Source organism: Typopeltis vanoorti, chromosome 10, assembly GCF_054136105.1.
Source record: "Typopeltis vanoorti isolate ZY-2024b chromosome 10, IOZ_Tvanoo_1.0, whole genome shotgun sequence".
NCBI lineage: Eukaryota > Metazoa > Arthropoda > Arachnida > Uropygi > Thelyphonidae > Typopeltis > Typopeltis vanoorti.
Genome location: NC_143558.1, coordinates 57,652,955 through 57,680,538, shown reverse-complemented (window position 1 = coordinate 57,680,538; position 27,584 = coordinate 57,652,955). Strand labels below are relative to the sequence as shown.

General features: G+C 35.5%; 1 protein-coding gene across 1 annotated transcript in view; it reads left to right on the top strand.

The window, feature by feature from the left end:
• LOC150102439 (1-phosphatidylinositol 4,5-bisphosphate phosphodiesterase classes I and II-like) overlaps positions 1-27,584 on the top strand; it is a 900,535-nt gene that overhangs the window by 706,217 nt on the left and 166,734 nt on the right. The window contains exon 24 of the mRNA XM_090399636.1: positions 11,561-11,783. Coding sequence (XP_090255762.1) covers positions 11,561-11,783 — 223 coding nt within the window. The remainder of the gene's footprint in view (positions 1-11,560; positions 11,784-27,584) is intronic.

The following is a 27,584-nucleotide window of genomic DNA, read 5'->3' as shown; positions in this document are numbered from 1 at the left end:
CAAAAACATTCAGAATATCAATTATTCTGAATGTTTTTGCTCTTTATCTTATGTTCTTTCTACCACTTTCTCATCCCAAGAAATCTGAGTGACCAAATCTGTGTGCACAGTAGTCCACATGTGAATATATCAAAGTCTTATAAAAAGAAATAATAACTTCCTACTTATCAGAGTTTTTCTTAATACCCAAGTGATCCTTTGAACTATTATGTCAGCATTTGAAATATGTCCTCTGAAATTCAACTCTCTATCTGCTGTCACTCCAGATTTCCATCTGTGAATGTGAAATACAGCTTGTTGCCTTGCATCCCAGAGGTCTTAACTTAACACCTCATCACATAGTTTACCTGATTTTTTATTTCCATTCCTTTACTGAGCAAAACTTTCTCTAGACACCTAATTCCAGATACCTTCAAAGTACACTCCATCAGTCTGTACAAGTCCTTTCATCCATTAGATTCATTCCATAATTCTAAAAATTTGCTCTATGTCTCCATATATTAATATCTACATCTAAATCCATGCATCTCCATAAATTTCTGAATATTGAGAGTATGTAAGAAAGATTCACTAAGGAGGCATTGTACCATTTTAGTTTCTAAAAATTAAAGTTCAGAGTTGATTAATTTAGCACTAATTCAAGTTAGGTACATTGCACTTTTTTATTTACAAATTCTGAAATGCACATTCTGCAAACATTTTAACTAATCTCAATTTCCTCATCACATATTAAGATAATTGCCTGTTATGACCTAGCTTAACTTCATATTAATCCAGTTAATGCTGTGATAGAGTAGATGATCTTGTTTACAGTGTCTGTTGTGTATGTACATTTATATTTTCTGGCCAGTTTCTGTTTTATTACTGGGATAAGGCAGTTTCATGAAGAAAGCTGTACTCACTTCTGCACAAGATCAACTAACTTTAGTTGAAAAGCCCTTGTATGAGTTATTATTATTATTATTATTATTATTATTATTATAATACGAAAACCTACATGGAGTCTGAAGACTCATTGCAAAGTCTCACATTATATCAGGGGTGAATTCTCCATGCTTGCTGCACAAGCTCATTAATTGAGAAAGTAGTAATATTTATTTGTTAATAAATGCATGCATTTATAAGCATTCCATTTAGGCTTTTATTTTTGTAGACAGAAGACGTCTTGAGATTGCGCACAATAATTGAGCTTTGTGTTGTGTATTGAATGCCGATGCTTGCTCGTCTAGTCAACGCTACCTTGGCTTGCTCGGTTGTAGGAGCTTCCAGGTCCTCACTGCAGCACTGTGATTTCATGCGTGCGCATAGCCATTTCCGCTCCCTTCATGTCGACTTAAACACAGGCCATATGCAGTGAAAGTAGCTCTAGCCAGTGAGCTTCAGCCAGCCTTTACAAGTGTGCGTGTTGCTTCGGAAAATTAAGTGACAACCAACTTTTTATGACGATGTTATTGGCCAGTTCATAAAGAAGAACTGTAGGGTAGAATTTGTATTCATGAGCTAAATTGAAAAAGATAGAATATCATTTGTAAAATAAATGTTGTATTTGTATGATTAAATTTACATAAATTTCTAAATATATAGTTTTGAATGGTCAGTAATTCATTATTCCACTAATCAGACTTCAATTACACCTCGCACTCCCTGAATGATAAAAGAGTATGCGTGAATTTCAAGACCATCATTCTTGAAATTCGTTCTATCTATTGTAACTCTCCATGAATGTATTGACCAACAAAGCAGTCAGAACAGATGCTGACAACCCATTCAACTTCTTCACCACTCTCTCTCTCTCTTTCCAAGCAAAATATTTAGTCCTTACAACCATGCTAATCACATTCTTACTTCATTTCAAGAATAACTCTTGATCTACTTTCTCTAACTAGTGTAAAATTCCCTATAATCTGTCCTAGAAAACCCTGTAACTTAAATGTTTCTATCATATCCCCTCTTTTCACATTTTCCATGAATCTTCAATCTAGCTAACAGGGATTGAGTATAGGGAACATTCCACAGAACACTCAGCATCTTCATCTTTTGGCTCTGAATCCTCTTCACCACTTCCTTATCTGAAGAAACCCAGATGACCAGAAGTGCACAGTAATCCAAATGTGACCATATCGAGGGCTTATAAAGATGAAAGATAACTTCCTTATCTCTGTTGTTGATGTGTTCTTCAACAACCAAGTAAGCCTATGAGTTACCTTGGCCAACTTTGCATTATGTGTTAAAATGAAGGTCATTAAAGCATGTGACAAAGGAAAGAAAGTCGATGAAACAGTATGAGAAGAAAAACTATCGCAGTCAACTGTTTCAACAATTATAAAAGATAAATCAAGAATAATGGAGGCAGCTAAAGGGTAGTTAATGTGAACTGTACAATTTTAACGAAAAAAAGGGAAGGGCTAATTCATGAAATGGAGAAGCTTTTAATGATATGGATAGATGATCAAATCAACTAGAATATTCCTCTCAGTTTGTTGACGATTCAAACAAAAGCACGCAGCCTATTTGACAATTTAAGGAAACAACAAGAAGATAAACAAGCATAAACAAATGGCAAGCATACATTTGATGCTCTCATTTTAAAAATTTTATGGAATTTACAACCATGTTAAAAAAACTTTTTTTATTATCCCGACGTTTCGATCTTCACAGCAAGATCATCATCTGGAGCATACATAAATATACAGGACAAGCTGAGTTACATCATTAACTGTAAGCTAGAGAAACAATGATTTGATCACATGTTATTTTACTGGCGTGACCTCTGGTGGAAAAAAAAACAATAAAAAAATAAAATAAAAAATAAATTTTTACATCAAGCTAAATTCTATTTTTACAATGACAGGAATAAACATTCTTTTAGATGGTTTTCTTTCAGAAACAATTGGTGTCTTATTTTTAGTATTACAATTATTTTTGATTTACAATACTGGATTTTCTACAGTCCTTGATGAAGAAAGTTTATTTTCCACTTGGTTAGAGTATAATAAATTTAGTTTAATCCTTTATCCAAGTGTGAGCAAACAAAGTTTGCGCCTGAAAGTATCTTCAGGACTGGGTTAAGGTGGTACACACCAGGGCGGTACACACCACCTTAACCCAGTCCTGAAGATACTTTCAGGCGCAAACTTTGTTTGCTCACACTTGGATAAAGGATTAAACTAAATTTATTATTTCTACAGTCCTGTTTATAGTTGTTCTTGGTGAGGAAGGTTGAATATATACCTTCCATATGTTTGGGATTTTTAAACCATCATTGTTGTTCAGATTGGGATGGTTGCTGATAATCTCACAGGCTTCTTTGAATTTCCGTTCATACCATGTTCTAGCGTGATGCAGACAGCTGGTGGTTTTCCAGTTAATTCTGTGTAAGGTATTCAGGGCATGATCAGAAAGGCCAGCTTCACCATAATTATTATATTTAATGTGTCGTTTATGTTCTTTTTGTCTAATAGGAATAGTGTGTCCTGTTTCTCCTATATATGGTATGTTGCAAGTACAATAAATCCGGTATACTCCAGGGTGAGCTAGTGGAGGGAGTGGGTCTTTGGATGAGTTGAGTAAGCTTTTTATTTTGCAGGAGGTTTAAAGGTGGCTTTGAGGTTGTACTTTTGTAGTACTCTGTTTATTTTGTCTGATATTCCTTTAATGTAGGGAATGGTTATAGTAGTTTTACTGTAGTCTGGTTTGTGTTTTTTTATTGTGGTTTTGTAGAGAATTTTGTTTATAGTGTTTTGGCTGTATCCGTTTTTTTGTAAGTTATTACTGATAATTTTAAATTCGTCTTTCAGTGCCTGTTCACTGGAACAAATCGTCTGAGCTCTGTTTTTTAGCATGTTGATGACACCTAGTTTTTGTGTTGGGTGGTGGTAGGAGTTTATGTGTATATATTGACCCGTATGTGTCGGTTTTCGGTAAACAGTGAAGGAAAGATTGCCCGAGGGAAAACGCGTGACAAGTGTATCTAGAAACAGAAGTGTGTTGTGTTTTTTCAATTTCAATTGTGAACTGTATGTGTTTGTGTTGTTTGTTTAGGTGGCTAAGGAATGTGTCTAATGTCTGGCGACCATGGAACCAGATCGCGAAAACATCATCAACGTATCTAAGCCAGACTTTGGGTTTTAGAGGTTTGGGTTTTACGATAATTCATGGAGATTCGACCCACAAGCGATGTAATCAATACGGAAGCTGAAAATCCAAGTTTCAAATTTAATCAATTGACTGGCGTTTTTAAAATGGTGTAGGGACAGCGATATCACTCCTAATTGCATCAGGCTAAAGAGAAAATTCACTTCAACAAAGGCACAAAGAATATACCACCACATGAAAGAAAGCACTACTGAGAGAGCAGATCCAAGCTACCAGAAAGAACCTAGCCGCTACACAAAACCAGCTACTAAAAGAAAAAATGGAGCTGTCTAGCTACTTAAACACAGATATCTGGATAATCCTAGAAAGGATTATGGACAACACAGTAAACCACATCCAACAAACGAAGAAAGAAAACCTAATTTCCAAATTTCAAAGACTAAAAGAACGATAAAACCAGCCATATTCAAAGTTTGCCACAGTGAACAACAACCAACCAGAAGCAAGAAAGAACAGGAGCCACCAATCACCAACAGGTATCAATAGCATAATTAACCTATCTAACCACGCTCTAAACAAAGACGAAATCTCTATACTTAACAAAGGTTTAAATTTTGCTATAGCACTGAAAACGATAAATAAACTTGAAGTTATTTGTAATATGGAAAGAGGCCTAAGATTCATACCTAATAACATAGCAGACAAAATACATATAGAAACTGCGAACATTTTAAACCATAACAAAACAATAACAAACAAAATAACTAAACACGAATTAACAGCGATAAAATCACTTAAAACAAATCCGAACATAGTAATAACCAGAGCGATAAAGGAAATGCCACTGTCATTTTAAACCATACCCCTTATGTAGAAGAAATGAATCTGCTAGTCTCTGACAATAACACATACAAATTAGTTAACTACAACCCAACTAACAGAACAAAAAACAAAACAGAGAAACTACTTAAATCAGTTACCACATGGCCCGAAGATACAGTCAAAAAACTGTTCCCTCATTATGCGGCGCTCCCCTAGAATTTACGGGCTACCAAAAATTCACAAAGAAAACACCCCGCTAAGACCGACCGATCGTTTAAGGAATTGATAGCCCGACGTATCACTTAGCCAAAAAATTTGCGGCAACACGCAAGGAGTTATTAGGTCATTCCCCTTCCTATATCAAAAACACACAACACTTCATAAACATCATCAAAGACATTACATTAGAAAAAGATGATTTATTAGTCAGTTTTGACGTCTCTGCATTCTTTACGAATGTCCCAATCAAGGACACAATCCTTCTCCTACAGAACAAATTCCCTCCAGATATCACGGCCGTTTTTGCACATGTATTACGGTCGGGTTATTTTGTATGGCAAAATGCCTTCTACTTACAAAAAGAAGGCACAACTATGGGCTTGCCATTATCCCTGCCTATTGCTAACTTTTACATGGAACATTTTGAGCAACTTGCCCTAGATTCCTCCCCTCTAAAACCCAATCTGGCTTAGATACGTTGCCAATGTTTTCATGATCTGGTCCCATGGCCGCCAGACATTAGACACATTCCTTAGCCACCTAAACAAACAACACAAACACATACAGTTCACAATTGAAATTGAAAAGCACAACACACTTCTGTTTCTAGATACACTTGTCATGCGTTTTCCCTCGGGCAATCTTTCCTTCACTGTTTACCGAAAACCGACACATACGGGACAATATATACACATAAACTCCTACCACCACCCAACACAAAAACTAGGTGTCATCAACATGCCAAAAAACAGAGCTCAGACGATTTGTTCCAGTGAACAGGCACTGAAAGACGAATTTAAAATTATCAGTAATAACTTACAAAAAAACGGATACAGCCAAAACACTATAAACAAAATTCTCTACAAAACCACAATAAAAAAACACAAACCAGACTACAGTAAAACTACTATAACCATTCCCTACATTAAAGGAATATCAGACAAAATAAACAGAGTACTACAAAAGTACAACCTCAAAGCCACCTTTAAACCTCCTGCAAAATAAAAAGCTTACTCAACTCATCCAAAGACCCACTCCCTCCACTAGCTCACCCTGGAGTATACCGGATTTATTGTACTTGCAACATACCATATATAGGAGAAACAGGACACACTATTCCTATTAGACAAAAAGAACATAAACGACACATTAAATATAATAATTATGGTGAAGCTGGCCTTTCTGATCATGCCCTGAATACCTTACACAGAATTAACTGGAAAACCACCAGCTGTCTGCATCACGCTAGAACATGGTATGAACGGAAATTCAAGGAAGCCTGTGAGATTATCAGCAACCATCCCAATCCGAACAACAATGATGGTTTAAAAATCCCAAACATATGGAAGGTATGTATTCGACCTTCCTCACCAAGAACAACTATAAACAGGACTGTAGAAAATCCGGTATTGTAAATCAAAAATAAGAATTGTAATACTAAAAATAAGACGCCAATTGTTTCTGAAAGAAAACCATCTAAAAGAATGTTTATTCCTGTCATTGTAAAAATAGAATTTAGCTTGATGTAAAAATTTATTTTTTATTTTATTTTTATTTATTTTTTTATTGTTTTTTTTTTTTCCACCAGAGGTCACGGCAGTAAAATAACATGTGATCAAATCATTGTTTCTCTAGCTTACAGTTAATGATGTAACTCAGCTTGTCCTGTATATTTATGTATGCTCCAGATGATGATCTTGATGTGAAGATCGAAACGTCGGGATAATAAAAAAAGTTTTTTTAACATGGTTGTAAATTCCATAAAATTTTTAAAATGAATGCTGATCACCGTGTAACCCTAAAAGAAAGTATACATTTAACGCTAGTAAAGGTTGGTTTTATCGATTCGAAAGCCGATTTAACTTGCATAACATACGAATAACAGGAGAAGCTGCTAGTTCCAATTTTGAAACTGCAGAAATGTTCAAGAAAAATCTGAAAAAGATGATAAAATATGAAGGCTATTTGCTAGAGCAGATTTTTAACGTAGATGAAACTGGACTGTTCTGGAAAAGAATGCCAGAACGAACTTGCAATCACAGAGAAACTGCATCAGTGCCTGGTTTTAAGGCATTTAAAGACAGGATTACTCTTCTTCTTGGAGGAAATGCTGCAGGTTTTAAATTAAAACCATTTCTTGTTTACTGTTCACAAAACTTCTGAGCTTTGAAAAACATTGAGAAAAATGAGTTGCCGGTTTACTACAGGAGTAATCCTAAGGTTTGGATGACAATTAATTTTTTATTCGAAGACTGTTCTTAAATTGTTTTATTCCAGAAGTATGTGTCTACTGTCTTAAAAAAAACATTCCTTTTAAAATTCTATTGCTGCTTGACAATGCTCCAGGACATCCTCTTCACATCAGCAATTTGAATGAAAATATAATGTGATGTATCTACCACCCAATACAACAGCTGTGATTCAACCTATGGATCAAGGTTTGATTGCTACATTCAAGACATATTATCTGAAAACTACATTTTCTCAAGGAATAACAGCAATGGACAATGATGCTATAATATTACGCGATTTTTGGGAAAATTACGATATTCACCAATGTATCCAGAACATTGGAACTTCATGGAAGGAAGTATCAGAACAATGTATGAGAAGAATTTGGAGGAAGTTACTACTGCAGGAGACACTCAAAGAGTACAATGAGCATAGTATGTTAGAACAAACTGGTGAAGAAATCATTGAAATTGCAAGAAAACTGGATCTAGAAATCAATATTACCGACATAGAAGAATTATCAGATTACGAAGAAGGTGAGCTGACTGATCAAGACTTGATTTTCCAAAATGAAAGAGTTGTAGAAGAAGAAAAGAATAATGAAGAAGAGAAATCATTAAAAAATTTATGTATTTTTTCTTAAATTTTTCTTTCTTAATTTTGTATTTATATGTATATATGCTAATAAATAATTTATAAATGTTTATGTAAGTTTATACATTTTTAACCATTTTGAGTTAAATAGAAACCTAATTTATGAAAATATTATAACAGAAATCAAACAAATCAAGAATTAAAGTCCTCAACCTACGTCAGAATCGACTTACGGTGGAGACATTGGAACGGAACCCTGTCATTAGTTGAGGACTACCAGCGTGTGTGTATATATATATATATTGATTGATTGATTTACTGATTGATTTGATAATGTTCATATTCTGACATCTGTAAAGACACTGACTTGACTAAATGATGATGTATCCTGACACTTTAACAGCTGGAATTGACAGCATAGCATGATACCATTGGGATTGAATCCTAATGTTCTCTGTTTGGTTCCCCACCTTCCTTTAACTGTGTGAGCTGATATCCTATCAGATTGCATATTAAGAGAGTTATTCCACAGGCATATTGTTGTTGAGATTCTGCAATATTCTAAGTATTTTCAATTCATCAGCTTCTATTCCCACATCCTTACTGTCATATCAGTCACAACAGTATCTTCCCTTGGATGATAGACACCTTGCAAAGTATTCACTAAGTAACTCAACTTTTTTGTCTGCTCCTGTCACACTGCTACCATTATCTTTAGCAAATTACTGGCCCATGACAGGCTCAATGGCCTGTCTGGTCAAGTAATTCACTTTATATAAACTATTCATACTCTTACAGAATAAGACTTATCTACATAATCTTCTGTAACTGTCTCTTTGCCAGTTTGCCCATTCTCTAGGTGAAAATTTTACTACCTCCATATTAGACTGCTAATTCAATCACCTTCAGTTGAAATGCTCTTAACATGGGTTCTTTGCTAGCCTCATAGATGGTATTTTGACAAAGAGTGATTTTTTCCTACTGAATGAGCTACATTGTCTCCTGTCCTCTTAAATACAATATACTGAAAATTATTATTCTGGACTCAAGATTACATTCAGATATTTGTTTTAGATTTTATATTGAATCCTTAAAGTGATACTAAGTTTATAACATAATTTCATGTGTTAACATGAAATTATATTATAAACTTATGTGTTATAATTTCATGTGTTAACAACAGGGATTAGTCAGAATGTATCTACATTCACCTGAAATATACTTGCACTGTGGCTCTCTCATCCTCATTACATTTATGTGGTGTAACAAAACACTTAACTTACATTCAAGTGAAAAAATCAAGAGTGTTGCAAGAGTAATGAAATTGTGTGGTATTTGCTGATGATGCAAAATTAGGTAGAGTAATAGTTAATCAAGGTGATGTGGAGAGCTTGCAGGACGATTTAATAGGGTGTCAGTTTAATGTCAAGAAATGTAAAGTTATGCATTTTGGAATAAATAGATTACAAGCCGTGTATCACATTGATTTCACTGTACTCTAGGAAATAGATGAAGCTAGAGATTTAGGGATGGTGGTAGACAGAGAGTTAAAGTTTAGAGGACATATTGCTAAGGTAGCCCATAAGATTACTTGGCTATTGAAAAACACATTAACAAGTAGAGATAAGAAAGTTGTTATTCCTCTTTATAGGGCTTTGATACATCTGCATCTAGATTACTGTGCTCAAGTCTGGTCCCCTGGGTCTCTAGGGGTTGAGGGAAGTGGTGGAGAGGATTCAGAGGTGAGTGACCAAGATCTAAATGACCTGTGGAATGTTCCATTTGAGGATAGATTGAAAGTGTGTGGATTGCAGAAGTAGGGTGACAGGAGAAAAAAGAGGGGATATGATAGAAACATTTAAGTTGCTTAAAGGATTTTATAGAATTGATGCAGTGGAAATGTTACAGCACTTGGCTAGAGGTAATAGAACAAGGGGTCATCCTTGGAAGTTGAAAAAAAAAAACGTGATTAGTACGGATACAAGGACTAGTTTTTTGCTTGGAGAGTTGTGAATGTGTAGAATGGGTTGCCAGAGTCAGTTATGAGTGCTTTTTCTGTTAATGGGTTCAAGGAGAAGTATAATAGATTGTGTGGATAGATTGGATCTTCCGTGATGAGTCTTCGGACTCCATGAAGGTGCCCATATAATAATAATTGTGGGTGAATAGAATTTGTGTTAAGCCTCGCTTACACCAAAAGTCATTTGCAGCTTAGCATCAGGACAGCATGACATTTGCTCTTTAGCTGGAAAGATCTGAGTTCATATTTTATCTAGAAGAAGCCTTTATAATTTTCAGTTCAAAATAAATTAACTGGTATGGAAATGATAAAGTTTTTATCTTAGAAACTTGCATTTTTATCCTTGCAAAATAGATAAGTAATCAGAGAAGAGAACACACATAAATAATAATTGTGATATATATGACCTTAATTACTTTGTTTTTTAATCCCTGAATTAAATCTGCACTTACTTGAAACTGGTATATTTGCTAGTTTATTGTCCTAAGAAATATCTGAATATCTAAACATTTGTATATCCTGAGACGTACACTTTGTCAATTCTGCTACTATTGTAGAGGAATTAATATTTTAATTGATATATCCAAAGTTCAAAGGCAGTAATATAATATATGTAATATATATAATTAATGTAATTCATATTATACCATAGGTAAATAATCACTATTGCCAAGTGTACAGTTTTACACTATAATTAAATTGAAGAGATGGCAGACTGATAAAAATTTGAAAGATGGTATCTAAGAATAATACTGAACTATGCATCAGAGCTTAAAAGATGCGTTCCTAAAAATAAAAATGATAATGTCATAATTACTGATGATGAACTGATGAATAAGAATAGTAGAGTTAGGGTCATTGAATAAGGCCTTGGGCATGAAACATCTGGGTTACTAGTCATATGTTTAATCACCTGTAATTATTTGGGGAGGGATTCAGAGACAGTTAACCAACAGATTATATCCAGACTATAAAATATTAGAATATAGACTATAGAATAGAATTAGAATGCGGATAGAATAATATGTTAGCCTATATAGGATACACACTCTCTGCTCAACATGCTATGGGTTAAATTTCATTATGGGTATTGATGTTTCTGAATGTCTTTAAGTGGTAGATGAATTTCATTACTCGTTGTGTAACCATGATCCCATTTATTGGAGACCTGAAGTGGTTTAAAAAACTTCCATGTTTGCTCTCTGGATCAATGTTTTCAGATTATCCAGTCCTCCGTCTGTCCATAGTATTAATGCTAATGTACTACAATTTTACAACCTTTCATGGATGGGATCTAAATAGAGTAAAGAAGAAATTTTTCTTATCATAACAGAGCACAGTGGTTCTTATCTTCTTCTCACCTTCCTTGAAAAACACAAAAAAAACTCCTTCTCACTTTTTTTGAGGAGATACACTTTATCTGAAGATTTTATTTTTCCGAAATAATCACTAATAATAAAGTTTTTTACTAATAATTATAATTTTACCTACAGTTTTTTATTTATTCAATTATTTGTGCTTTATGTGAATAGTATTCATATTATATATGAAAAAATGCGTATGGTATTTATATCACAGAGATTAGAAACAAAAGGACCAGGAAAAACAGTAGGTGAGAATGAAAGAGTGTCAGTGTCTGAGAAAGGTCGTCTCAGCGTTGGTAAAGATGAATCACTGGAAGGTGGAATTGGGACCACTGTTACTAGACATACGACTATGAATGGTAATATTCAAAGGACAGGAACTCTAGGAAGTACGTCACCTGGCCCTGTTCCATTAAAACGACAAGATACCTTAAATAGTAAGTATTTAGAACTTAATTAATTATGAAGTTTGTAACTTAATTTATGATTCAGTAACATTTTCCAGAGATGGCTATTCAGCTAAAATATATGTTATGTAAATAAATATTACCCACTTATATTTTCAAACAGAGCATGATATAATATTTATTTTATTATTATTATTCCAGAGCTCCATGAACTCATCACCCATTCACTGTTTGTACATTCATCACTTTATCCTGCAATGAATTATATGGATTAAGACACATACAAAAAAAGTCACTTCTCACCCTCCTACTCACCACCTCCTTTTACAACTTCCAGGGATGGCCTCTTGTCGTTGTTTCTCTCCCTTGTTGTACTATATCAAAAATCCTTGCTGTGTCAGTCCTGTAAATACCTCTCAACCATGTCACCCCCTTTACTTTCTATCCAACAAACTCTATTGGAATACCCTCAGTCTATCCTCATAACTAAACATTGTAGAGTTCTGATATCGTTTTGATTATCTGCCTCTGTACCCTCTTCAGGGTAAATTTATCCTCTTCAAATCCAGATTTGGGCACAGTAGTCCAGATGTGGCCTGATCATGGCTTTATACAGTGAAATCACCTATTCTTTTATCTCTACTGTCATAGTCCATTTCATATTGTAGTAGTCTTCTGAGTTGATTTCACTACATTTACAGTATGTACCCTAATCTTCAAATTTTTATCAATAGTCACCCCAAGATCCCTTGTTTCCCATCTGTGGATCCCAAATTTTAAGACCTTACATTTAGTTGCGTTAAGCTGACATCCCCCATTCATTTGCTCATAGTTTATTCAAATCATCTTGAAGAGCCAAACATCAGCATTGTTACTAATAACCCTCCCAAGTTTCACATCATCTGCAAATAACTGAATATTTCCCTGCAAATCGGTGACAGTATCATTGACATAGAGGTTAAAAAGTAAAGGTCCAGGTACTGATCCCTGTGGAACAACACTTATTACCTGCCTCTTCCTTGATTTAGCTCCCGCACACACAACTCTTTGATATCTATCAGACAGCCAATTTTCAATCCACTTTACTAATCTGCTGGCTAATCTAACCCATGTGTTGCAACTTGATTTTGACCTTTATTGAGGTCTCGTCAGTAGGAATCAGACCCAGAAAAATAATACCAAGATTGAAGTTATACGGATGTCATATTTCCATATACAAGTAGCCAAAAGGTGTTGCACCTTATTCCCAATACTCTGGATTAGAGATAGATGTTGAAAATTTTTCCACTTGGTTATACTATAAATTAAAGATGCTAAGAAATTATATTCTTGGTTTAATCTTTGATCCAAGTGTAAGCAAACAAAGTTTGCATGTGAAGTAACTTCACGACTGGGCAACTTGTATGTAGAGGCTAATGACTTCACATCACTTGCTTTAGTATCCCATAATGCAAATTCCATACATACATAGTATCCCATACATATCCTTACAGACATATAGAAATATGACTTCTGCATTACTTCAACCTTGGTGTCACTTGTGGGTCTGGCTCCCACTGATGAGACCTCAATAAAGGTAGAGATTAGTCTGGGTAGCCCTTCCCATAATGCATAACATTATACATGTCTGTAAGGATATGTGCTTTGCATTATGGGATATTAAGGCAAGTGATATGAAGTCATTAGCCTTTATATACAAGTTGCCCAGTCGTTAAGTTACTTCACATGCAAACTTTGTTTGCTTACACTTGGATCAAAGATTAAACCAAGAATATAATTTCCTGGCATATTTAAACTGGTCTATAATTTGATGCCTGCATTCTACCACTACCCTTGCACAATAGCACTGTCTTATCCTCCTTCCACTTGTTGGGCATTTTCTCAGTAGCTAGGCTTTCTTTGAACTGCCAGATCAATCCAGCTGTGAGTTCCTTGGCACATACTCCAAGGAGGTGATTAAGGGCTGAAATCCCATTCAGCCCTTAATTACCTCCAGAGTATTACTTAGTATTTGAAACACATTCTCTTCATGCACTTGTAAGCCTTCACTCCTTCCCATTCCTCCAGGATGAAATGCCCAGGTAAATGATCATTAACCAGCTCCATTGTATTGTCTGCACTGGTCACTTCAACCCTTTTTCTATCTAATAAGGTTATTCATCCAAAGTCATTTTTCCTCCTACTGGACATATAACAAAAGAATTTCCTGGAAAATTTCCTTGGACTGTAGAGCTAATCTCTCCTCATATTTCATTTTTGTCTTCCTTACTATGCTAGTCACTTTCCTGGCCTGAATCTTATATTCCTTATGCAACTTCTTCCCACCTCTCTCTCTATATATATACAAAAGTCCATAACTTCTTTTTCATCTACAGTTCCTGTTTGATTTCATTATGCATCCACACTTGACACCAAATCATTTTATCTTTTTCACTTGAGGAATGTTATGTGCTTGCTGTTGGTAGATATATCCTCACAAACTCCCATGCACTGCTGACATCTCTCTCTCTCTCTCTCTCTCTTTAATTCTTCTATCCATGGAACTACCCTAAGCTGATTTCTAAGATTATTATAGGCACTTGCCTTATAATTCCATATAAATTTGTTTCACTTTGAAACTTCTGCATGTCTATTCAGCCTTCAAGTCAAGATTGCATGGTCACTCTCACCAATGGGTGGCAAGATGTCAATCTTGACATCTCAATTATAAACAGTTCCACTAATACAGGGACCAAATCTAAAACTCTTGAGCCTCATGTTCGCTCTACCTCATGTTGCTTGAGACATTTGTCCTTCATTAATTTCAGAAATTCCATTTGCTGAATATTGTATGCTGCTTCCTCTGCCCAATTTATACTGCCATAGTTAAAATCTCCCAATCATGTGCTTTGCATTTACCAAGCTGATCTGCTTAAATATTTTCCGCCTTTTTCCCTGACTCCACACTCACACAGCATCTGTTTGCTCTGTTGGTAGCATGTTTAATAGAGGGAAGTGTGGAGCTCGAATTCTCCTTTTAAAAATGTGTGCATTTTTCTTGTATATCAAAATATATAGATTTCAACATTTCCACTTTCATCTGTTTCTACAGGTATAGAAAATCTCATCTCTTCTTCATTAAGGAAAAAAAAGCATTCTCAGTAACTGGTATGTGAATACCAATTATACCTACTATTGAGAAGGCAAATAGGTTTTTTTTATTGTTATTTCCATATACAGCATTTTTACTTTGAGTATGCATTTATTGCACTATTATTAACAAAAGTATAAAAACTCCACTTCATTTCTTTACAGCTCCTGTTGTATTAGAAGAGTTTTCCTTGAAGTGAATGAAGGAAATGCACTGACTACAGAATAAATACTTAGGACGTATAAAAGAGAATGACTGTCTGAAAGTTCTCTGTAATTGATGTTGAAGACATCAAAAGATCAAAGCATTCTGTATTATTATATGATCATTATGTGAGGCCCTGATCAAAAGAATAATACTAGTTTTCACCCAAGATTCAGTTATTATTTTAATCAATTATGTGAAAACAATATGTAGGATTGGATTTTCATCAGAAAGACATTCCTGTCTCTCTCTCTTTTCCTGCATAATATATCAATTTCTATTAACTTGTTAGACTCATGAGCTGTCAACTGAGTACTTTGTCTTCATATAAATATAAACCTAATTAATCCCATGATGAGTTTAATCCAACTAAATAGTCATGTCTTATAAAGCATGCATTTTCTCTGGCCAGTCCACTCCAGTCTGTTTTGTTGGATGAAAAACCTAAGTTAATGGAATGAAAGCCCTACCACCTCCACTTGAGACCAGCTAACTCACTTTCAGCTGAAAACAGCATCACCAATACTAACTGAGCCACAGTGGCTCACTGATAGCAGTTGAAGGGGACTCCATTTCCAGATAAGCTCCTTAGAAGATGTAAAACTGTTTGTGGTACAGAGGCACATAATGGACTATTCTCTTGGTGTTATAACTTCACCAAAACAATAAACACTATAATTTCAAAGTTCACAGGGAGAGGTTTATTATTATCATAGCCATTATACACCCTCTGTCCAAAAATAAACCAAACTTTTCAAAAATAGAAGAAACTAGTGGTGCCACCTGTTGTATCAACTGTTTATGACATTTGTTTCATTAGGAGCCAAGTTATAGTGCCAAGAGTGAGTGTGTTTTGACGAACGGTCGAAAAATTAGTTTTAAACAGAGAGCTGCAATTGACTTTTGTGTTAAACTTGGTAAAAAGTTTTACTAAAATGCATCAAATACTTCAAAAAGCATACAGTGATGAAGGCTTATCCCATACACAAGTTTAAGAGTGGTTTAAGCAATTTCAATGTGGTCTCGAGATGCTTGAGGACGATGATAAGCTGGGCCGTTTAAAAACTGGACTGAGCAAAGTTAACATCCAAAAAGTGTATGATTTCATCAAAGAAAACCCGCAGTCGTCCATGAGATTGATTGAAGATGAATTGGGGATTCCAAAATCAACTGTGCACAACATTTTGACCGAGAATTTCGGCCTTCGTAAATTGAATTCGCGATTTGTTCCCCACAAGTTGACCGATGACCAAAAAATGTATCGAATTGAGCATTGCAAGGACCTCATTAAAACCACTCTTAAGGACTCATCCTTGAAATGATCGTTACTGGTGATGAAACATGGTGTTTTGAGTATGAGCCCAAAACAAAGTGCCAGAGTGCTGAGTTGAGACCACCAGAAGAGAGGCATCCGAAGGGGGGGAAAAATGTTGCTTGGAGAAGTCAGAAGTAAAGACAATGCTGATTTGTTTCTATGATTCCAAGGGCATTATCCACAAAGAATTCGTTCCACCTGGTGGAATGAATGGTCAGTGGTAAGTTTTTTCTCTAAGTTTTGAAGCGATTGATAGTGAGAATTCATTGCGTATGGCATGAATATCGTGATGCAGGCAGCTGGTCACTTTTGCACCATCTATCATTCGAACATTGTGAGACAATTTTTGAGCAAAAAACAAGTTCGTGTGTTGGATCACTCACCGTATTCACCTGATTTAGCACCCTGTGACTTCTTTCTCTTCCCCCGACTTCATTTGCTGATGAAAGGAAAGCAATACGACACCATTGAAAACGTTCAACCGGCAGTAACCACGCCCCACAACAGTTTCCCAAAAACCGATATAAAAAACTAATTTAACGAATTAATTGACCATGCCAAATGCTGTATCGAAGCTGAGGGAGATTATATTGATTGAAATAAATTATTTGAATAATTATAATTGGCCTGTGTTTTGTTTTTGGACAGAGGGTGTAAAGTCAACAAAATTACGATTACCACAGTTTCAATGTCCAACTCTGATAAAGATTTAAATTGAAAGAACGTTGTCTTCCTTCTGACTGGAGAGGAAGTGTAAATCTTTTTTCTACCAGATTGCCTGTTTTCCAGATGGAAAGACAAGAGTTTATGGAAGAAAAAAATCTTGCCACCTCCTTAGACACTAAAATGCCTTCAATTTTGTGTGTGGAGGGGAGGTGGCATGTTCCTGATGACATGATGAGATTTGAACTCAACAGATACACATCACTTCTTGCTGACTAGTAATACAGCATATGAACGTACCATCACCAGATATGGCATATTCTTCTTGTTCTACTGTATAAATTTTATAATTTTATTAACACCAGACCTCAACAGTCTTTTGACTCGACTTGGAGTCAAAAGACTCATTACGTGAGGTACACACTGTTACCTACAAAATTTATCAAACTGTGCTTTGAACTCATTCAATGTGTCTGAATTTACCATATTGTCAGGCAATGTATTCCACTCACCAACCACTTCTTTCTATGCAAAGAACCTGCTCCTTACACCCTAACCCAGATTCTCCTCATACTATTTCTAATGATGGCCCCCTCATTCTATCCTTCTCTCCTATTCTATGAAAAATTTCTTCCATATTAACAACCCCTTACCAACTTAAATATGGTACAATGTACAACATAAGTGTATGTTGTAACAGTAGCTACGTGTAGTCTACAGTTACTTGCACTTTCCTGAATCAGAAACATTGAACACAGTTAAAACATATTTTAAACCTTCTATCTTTACTCAGTGATGTCAAAAAAGTAGAACTTAATCCTTAGAAAACAAGTCACTTGACCAGTAAGATGTCACAAAATTCAACATACTATCAAGCTATGCATTCCACTCACAAACACTCCTCTCCATGAAAAGAAACTACTCCTTATGCCTTTGCTCATATTCTCTTCATACTATTTCAGGGTTGGCCCTTGTTCTACCCCCCCCCCTCCCATTATGTGAAAAATTTCACTCACATTAACTTGGTCACAACCCCTTATCATCTTAAACATCTCAATCATATACCCCTTCTCCTCCTACTCATGTGAGTAGGAGGAGAGGGGGATATGATTGCAATTTACTCTTGCAAATTGCATTCCCTCAATCTGTCTTCATATCCCACATTCCAAAGACCAGTTATAACCTTATTCAGTCTTCTCTTGACTCAATTATATCCTCATCACCATAAAAACCAGGAGACCAAATCTACACAGTAATCTACATGAGGCATGATCAAGACCTTATACAATGAAACCATAACCTATTTATTTCTGCACATTAAGGACGTCTGCATCATTGCCATAAACTTCTGCAATGTGACCCCTGAACTTCAGGTGCTTGTCCATCACTACTCGTAGGTCTCTTGTCTTTTCAATCTCCTTCAGTCCCCCTATCAAATGTATACTTTGAATCCTGTTGACTACCAAATTTCAGAACCTTTGCAACATTCGATGGATAGTTCCACTCACTTTTGCACTCATACAACCATCCAACTCCTGTAAGGCTACATCTGCTTGAATCCTCATCATTCTCCCCACTTTTAATCAAGACTTTATACATCATCTGTAAACAGTTATATATCTCCAGTTAAATCTATCCAAATGTCATCAATATACAGGGTGTTCGGGATAAATTTGACATATTTATAATTAATTATATTTTTCCGTAAGTTACATGTATTAACACACACTTCTCTTCATTTAAAAGTTTGGACCCTTCTTCATTCATATACAAGATGTCAGAAAGGATGGATAGCTGGAACCCACCTGAATCATGGAAGAGAATAACTTGTATCATGATGATTCGTGCCCGCCATCAAAATAAGGATATTACGACTGCTGCCCAATGCTCCCTGAATACAGTAAAAACAATCAGGCATGAACTAGAGACTTGCAATGGTGACTACGAGGATGTAGCAAGAAGAAAGATCCCTAGCAGACGATCTGATTGCGTTCGTACAGCAGAATTCCTCGCAAATCTGCAGGAACAGGTGTTGAAGAACCCTGGCATTGGAATTCGGGCTTTGTTCGTGGAGTTGCTAACTGTAGTCAAGCCCTGGATAACAAGGGTAGCCAATGGTAGGCCGTATGTATGGCAGCAGGATTCGGCCCCTTGCCACACCTCTGGGAAAAGTCAAAAATGGTTGTCTGAAATTTTCTACGACTTCACCAGTCCAAATGTTTGGCCTCCAAACTCCCCAGACCTTAACCCCATGGATTATTTTGTATGGGGCGCAGTTGAAAAAGACACCAATCGCACTTCCAGTAATACAAAAGCCCAGTTAATGGATAAAATTAAAACAGTTTTTGCGGCCCTTCCCAGGGAGACTGTAGCATCAGCTTGTTCGAGGTTCCGAAGCAGAATTGAAGCTGTGATCGATGCTAATGGTGGTTATTTTGAGTAAATCTTGTTGATAGTATTGTAATTAACTCTGCCTGTAATGTTTTTTTGTCAATTCATTAAATTTAATAGATACAAAGAAGATTTTCTTTTTCCTTACGAAACTGTCAAATTTATCCCGAACACCCTGTACAAGTTAAACAAGAATGGTCTCAAAACAGACTACTGCAGCATGCCCCTAGTGACCTGACTCTTTCAGAACCCCACCTCCTATACACAGCTTACTAATGTTTATCTGACAACGAGTCATGCATCTAACTTGCTAATCCAGCATCCAATCCTGTCTGCACTAGTGTAGTTACCAACTTGTTGTGTGATAATCTATCTAAAGCCTTTGCAAAATCTGAGTTATCCATATACAGTACTAAGGTACTATAGGTTGATCAGTCAACCTCTCGTGTATGGGCCCAACATAAAAAAAAAACACTATACTTGCATCTCCTTTGTCAAATACATCATCACCTTATTATATTACATAATCAGGTTGATAAAATTGACCACCCTTTAACAAACCCATGCCGACAATCACAGGAAATAGTGCTGTTATCAATCCCCCTTCTATATTAGCTCTCACCAACTTCTCCAATGCATTAATCACACGTGTATGAATGCAAAGACTTTATGTATGTCTCTCAACTCAGTTGATATTGGGTTGCATTGCTGAATTACTAGAGAAAATTATTGTAGAACAAGGTCGTTCCCATTGCCTTCCTTACTGTAATATTCTGTGTTTGTAGATATGTGTTCACATGGCCAGTTTGCCTATTTTGAGAATGAAAAATACAAGTTCCCAGGACCTTCCAACTCAATGTCATCATCATCATCAAATTCCTGACATGTATCCTCAAGGGGTGTACAGGATATGATAGTACTACATGAAAAATTTACATAATTACTAATTTCCTATCTATAATTTTCCTCCAAATCAGTCTATTACTTGTCAAGACTCCAATATTATCATTATCAGATCTTATATTTCTATCATCTAAGGCACATTGTACCGTATCAATCCACCTATATCTTGGTCTTCCTCTGGGTCGTTTTCCTGCTAACTTGGCAGAGAACACTTGTTTTGTTAATCTTTCCTCGCCCATTCTGTTTAAGTGACCATACCACCTGAGATTAGCTCTGCTAACGCATTCCTGGATGCTGACAATATCAAGTTCTCTCCTAATATCCTCATTTTTATTATGATATTGCCATTGATGCCATCTGTTTACGCCTCTAATCTTTCTGAGGACTCTCATATCTGTGGTCTCCAGTCTTTGGTCAAGTGTTTTACTTCTGACCCAGCTCTCAGATCCATAAGTTAAAGCTGGTTTGAACACTGTCTTGTATACAGCTAATTTAGTGTTCCGACTAATTTCTATCTTATTATATATGAATTTATTCAATTGACTTCCTACCATACCAGCTTTATTGATTCTGTTGTCTATTTCCATATTTAATTTACCATCTTCACTAAAAATTGTGTTTAAGTAGCTGAAATGTTTTCCTTGTTCCACAGGTTCCCCGTTCATAACACAGTTGACATTTTGAACAATTCTACCTATTTTCATTGTCTTTGTCTTTTTATTGTTGACCTTTATACCATATCTATTACAACAGTTATTCAATTTAGTCAGGGAATCTTGCAAACTTGTAACGGATTTATTTAGAAGTATAACATCGTCTGCATAAAGCAAAGAACTGACATTAACATCTCCAATTCTGATATCATGTATAATACCACTTTCCTTCATAATGTAATCCATATAGATAATGATTGACAGAGGGGATAATGTACATCCTTATCTCACACCAGATTTAACATTAAACCATCTTCCCGTACATCCTTCAATTCTAACTGCCGACTTACAACTCAAATACAAACTAAGTATTGCTTGATATAATGACCCATTATATCAAGCAATACTTAGTCAATAGTAGCGTATTGAATAGCTTCTCTCTTGGCACCTTGTCATACGCCTTTTCCAGATCGACAAAACTTAAATACAGACCTTTGTTATATTCCCATGCTTTCTCAACTATTTGTCGTAAAGTGAAGATCTGATCCTGACAGCCTCTATTTGGCCTGAATCCAGTTTGTTCTTCACCGAGCTTTTCTTCCACAATTCTTCTCAACCGTTTCTCAAGTATACTTGCATAGATCTTTCCAGGGACACTCAGTAGGGAAATACTTCTGTAATTCTCACATTCAGTTTTATTTCCCTTTTTATATATGGGCACTATTACAGCTCTACTCCATTCATCGGGAATTCGTCCATTTGTCCAGGCTCTCTGAACTATGCAGTGCAGCCACTGTAAGACTTTTATACCACCATACTTCAGCATTTCTGGTCGAATATCATCTACTCCAGCTGCCTTTCCACGTTTCAAGCCTTTGATGACTTTTTCTACTTCAAGTATGGATATGTATTCCTGACTGTATGCCTGTTGAGTGTTTTTACTACTGTGCTATCACTGCTTGTTTCATTCAGCAATTTTTCAAAGTAATTACTCCATACTTCAAGGATATCTTTTTCTTCTTTTATTTAAAAATAAAGAGCCAATAGGCTTCATTTCGGCAATGTAAAACATTATTTTAATTAAGGGGATATTAAATCCCACATTGTTTTAAAACCGAATAAGAAGCTCAGAGATCGGAATCAAAGAGTTTCATGCTGAATATAGTATAACTATAAACGTATCGACAACTACTAGCGTAAACTAAAGCACGTAGTTCAAGTACATAGTACAAACTAGGGCAACTCGTTGCAAAGGTGGAGAAATTTCTGATCACTATTCTTAGTATTTTCCATAATGTAAAACCCATCTCCTAGGAGTATGGTGGGAGGTCACTACCCAGACCTGTTTCAGTCTTTATTGAGATCTCATCAGTGAGTAGCTAGACCAAAGTATAACATAACTAAGTATAACTTTTTGACCAAAGTTGTCAAAAAGGTGCACCCATAAATTATTTAAAAATAAAGAGCCAATAGGCTTCATTTTGGCGATGTAAAACATTATTTTAATTAAGGGGATATTAAATCCCACATTATTTTAAAACCGAGTAAGAAACTCAAAGATTGGAATCAAAGAGTTTCATGCCGAATATAGTATAACTATAAACGTATCGGCGACTACTAGTGTAAGCTAAAGCACGTAGTACAAACTAGGCAACTCGTTGCAAATGTTTATGGGTGCACCTTTTTGACAACTTGTATAGCAGAGTATATAAGTTCTTTTCGTTATACCCTTAGTATTATATTATACTTTGGTCTAGCTACTCACTGATGAGATCTCAATAAAGATCGAAACCGGTCTGTGTAGTGACTTCCCACCATAATGTATAATATCATACATCTCCTAGGAGATGGGTTTTACATTATGGAAAATACTAAGAATAGTGATCAGAACTTTCTCCACCTTTGCATCGAGTTGCCCTAGTTTGTACCAAGTACTTGAACTACATGCTTTAGCTTATGCTAGTAGTCGCCGATATGTTTATAGTTATACTATATTCGACATGAAACTCTTTGGTTTTGATCTTTGAGTTTCTTATTCGGTTTTAAAACAATGTGGGATTTAATATCTCCTTAATCTTTTTCTTCTGTTTTCATGTAACCTTTATCATCTCTAACTCCTTTTACAGCACTCTTTCCTCCATTTCTAAGCTTCTTTAATAACCTCCAGAATATCTTACCACCTTCTTGATATTTATTTTCTATGTTCTTGCCAAAGTCCTCCCATGACTTTTGTTTAGCTAGTTTTACACAGCGTTTTGCTTTCTTACATTTGTCTCTGTATTCTCTAAGAGCAAAAGCTGACTTATTTGCCAGGAACTTTTGATATGATTTCTTCTTTTCCTTCACTGCCTCTTTAACTTCCTGTGTCTACCATGGAGTCCTGATTTTTCTATCCTTGCAGACAACTTCACCACATGCCTGTCTGACTGAATCAATCAGGGTTTTCTTCAAGGCTTGCCACTGAATCTCTAAGGTTTGGTTCCTGTTCTCAAACTCTTTCATTTTTTTCTTCAATGATCTTTGTATATGTTAGTCTACAGTTCACATCTGATAGCTGCTCAACTTTTATTTGCTTTAAAACTTTCTTACATGTTATTCTTTTCAATATGAAATTCAATTTTATCCTGCTCAAGAGTAAATAGTGATTGCTTCCAATTTCAAATCCTCTGTACACTCTGGTGTCCTTCACCAGGGAGAAAACAATAACATAGTCAATGAAACTTTTCTTATTCCTTGCCTCTTCTCCCCATGTGAATTTGTGCACATTTTTATGTTGGAACATGGTGTTAGTAATAACCAGTCCATGTCCTGAGCAGAAATCCAACAGGTATTTGCCATTATTATTAGCTTTGCTCTTTTCTCCAAATTTTCCCAAAATATTTTTGTATGTCTGACAATCATTTCCTACTCTGCTATTCAGATCCCCAACAAGGACCAACTTTTCTTTTTTCATTGTGTCAGTTGCTTTTTCTAAAGCATCAAAAAATTCCTACACTTCTATCTTAGTAGAACCTTCTGTGGGACCATAGGCACAAATAAGTTCTCTCATTGTCCAGTTCCCCATTCTCATATTTGTCCACATCACTCTACCTGAGACTGCCTGCTATTCAAGAAGATTAGCCTCGTATTTTGTGTTGAATACTATGGCTACTCCTTCTTTTCCTTGATTGTCATTGCCTGAATATAACATTTTGTATTTATTGCTCAGAAAGATCTCACCAGTTTTTGTCTTTTTTGTTTCAGTCACCCCTATTATGTCGATCTGATACTTATCTAATTCCTCAGCTAGCTCCATTTCTTTGCCATTCAGGCTTCTTATGTTGATAGTACCAATCTTTAACTCTGGTGATGTTGAGTTGCGGGTGTGTTTTCAGATTTGTTCCAGTAGCTGACTTTTCGCTGTTCGCCCTGGTTCCCTGGCGAAAACAACTGGGGCCTTGTTTAACCGGGAGACGCCCCAGCCGGCATGAAATTTTTTTTTGTTGTACCATCATTTTTTATTTTGGTTTAGCCAATAAGAATACAATTTGGTCCACTAAATCCCAAATTGCCAGCCCATCCTCGTTCATTCAGTATCCAGGTAGATACCCAACACGGTGCACCACGAGAGGGTGAGGATTGGACATTAGGTCAGAAGCCCTGCTCGGTTCTCCGCATTCTTTAAAGGCTATGTGGAGGTTTCCTCTCAGTTATACAGCTTTGACCCTTAAGCACCTCCCCCCCCCCAACTCAACGTGAGTCTGACTAACTCACCTTTGATTGAAAAGCAATGATAATGGTACTTTGTCATAGACTGGATTCAAACTCAGGTTTTCCATACAAAGAGGTCCATCGAAAACACCTGAGCTACAGAGGTTGCTAAATTTTATATAGTCACAAATAATTATCTTTTTCTTCTTTAAATTTTTTTTTTTTGATTTGCAGTGTTTATCAGAAAATTTATTCAGCTTTAATAAATTTAGTTTAATCCTTTATCCAAGTGTAAGCAACAAGTGTAAGCTTCAGGTGCAACAAAGTTTGCACCTGAAGTATCTTCAGTACTGAGGCAACTCGTGGTAAAGGTGGACCAAGCTTTCATCACTCCTTGTCTTAGTATCTCCCATAATGCAAATCACATCTCCTTGCGGACATGTATAATGCTATGCATTAAAGGAAGGGCCACTACTCAGACCGGTTTCGACCTTTATTGAGGTCTCATCAGTGGGAGCCAGACCCAGAGGTGGTGATACCAAGGCGGAAGCAATGGAGAAATCATCTTTACCTATACGAGTTGCCAAAAGTGTACCACCTTATTATTAAATTATTCTGGATTTATAGAAAGATGCTGGAAGTTTTTTTTCCACTTGGTTAGACTATAATAAATATTCCCTTAATGCATTTCATTATACGTCTGCAAGGAGATGTGCTTTGCATTATGGAAGATACTAAGACACGGACTGATGAGAGCTTGGTCTCCACCTTTACCACGAGTTGCCTCAGTCCTGAAGATACTTCAGGCAAACTTTGTTTGCTTACACTTGGATAAAGGATTAAACTAAATTTATTATAGTCTAACCATGTGGTTAGACTATAATAAATATGGTAACGTGATATACATATAATGTGGCAAAAAAATTCCAACATTTATTCATCTTCTTTTAAGCTAATATCTTAAGTCCATTGTTTATAGTTTCAGCAGTTCATATATTAGTTCTCTTATAATGTAATTGACCTTAGAAAATAATGCAGACAACTTTCTTATTTTCAGAATTGGTTGCAAGCAATGTTGTATTTTAAAGTACTTATCTGAACCTTTCTTTTTTTTGTAAATAATCCACTTTAATCAAAGTTTCAATTTTTTAAAATTACACTTTAGCCTACATATGCTAAACCATGTTTATTCTTCATTAGAAAAAAAATAAAATAAACCCAGTTTATTTTATTTATTTTTTTGCTATATTACAGTTGCATGACCAGAATTTCAGGATTTAGTTTATCAATTTCCTGATATGTACCCACATGGGTATTAAGGTTGCTATGACAGCACTACATGATTAAGTTTACATTATTATTAATCTTCTATCAACAATTTTCCTCCACATCAGTCTATTACTTGTGAGAACTCCAATATCGTCACATCTATCATTTTGTGCTACTAAGGCACTTCTGACTGAATCAATCCACCTAGTCCTTGGTTTTCCTCTGGGTCTTTTTCCTGCCATCATGGCATCAAACCTGTTTTGCTACCCTTTCCTCACCCATTCTATTTACCTGACTGTACCACCTTACATTAGCTATGCTGACATATTCTTGAATATGTCAGCATATCGCATTATGCGAGACTTAGATTACATAGAAAAATTAGGGATATGTTTTGAAATCGTTTTTTTTTTAATTATATAAACAAAAATATTTTTTTATTTCATTCAGGTAATTCATGTAAGTTAAGACAACATATAAATTATGAAACAAATACATAGTGTAAACTTATAAAAATTACAAATTGTATGTAGACTTCATTGCACATAATGCATAAATGTTTTAGGCAAAATAAAATAAAGTGCATATTTTAATTGTCATCAGTCTTCAAAACGAACATTTCATAGATTCTTTATATACGAGTGGCCATACGTCGTCATCACTTGAAATCTCTTGGACATCATTTGTATAATTCTTATTGCATACTTCGGCTGGTTTAGTTATCAGCAAGTCAGTAATAAGACCTTGCTTACCACTATGCTGCAATTGTTTATTAAGTTCATAATATGGAACTAAACAATTACCCAATTGTCTCATGAATTTTGTTGAGTGCTCCATTGAGGGATCATTACCCATAAAATAACTTCCTAACTTTCTTGCCAAGTCCAATCTTTCTGCTAATTTCTTTAAACTGAATTCTTTAACGGATTCATCACAATCAGAATCTTTGGCAAAACTTTCCCCGCCATTTCGTTCAACATCATCTATTAATTGTACCAGTTCCTCCTCATTTAAATCTATTTCCCCATCAATTAATTCACTAATTTTGTTTTCAACCATATTGCAAAAGCTCTCTAAGTGGCCATTGCTATAAAAATAAATTTGTTACATAAAAAAACATTACATATTGTATGTAACTGACCAGAAAATAAAGTGCTCGGTTTGAAATTACCACACTTAAATTTTAATTTTTAATGTGCTTTCCTGCAGAAAACCAAAACAAATTTCAACAATAAACATTTTATATGATAACCATTTGATGTACATGCATGCTAAAGGGTATTTCCCCTAATATAAATTCGCTACTTATAACTACATGCACAATACGGGCAAACGCAAATTGAATGAAAATAAAATTTGATTTTTTTAGATAAAGTTGCGCGATGAAAAATATATGAAAAGATAAAGGGTTACTACAGTTTGTAGACCGTGTTATATCGAAACCACGTTGTATAAGTACCGCGTTATACGAGGGTTACCTGTAATGTCAAGTTCCTTTTAATATCTTCATTTTTAATATGATTCTGTCATTGATGCCATTGGTTCATTCCCCTAATTTTTCCCAGACCCCTCATATCTGTGGTCTCTAGTCTTTCATCAAGGGCTTTATTTCT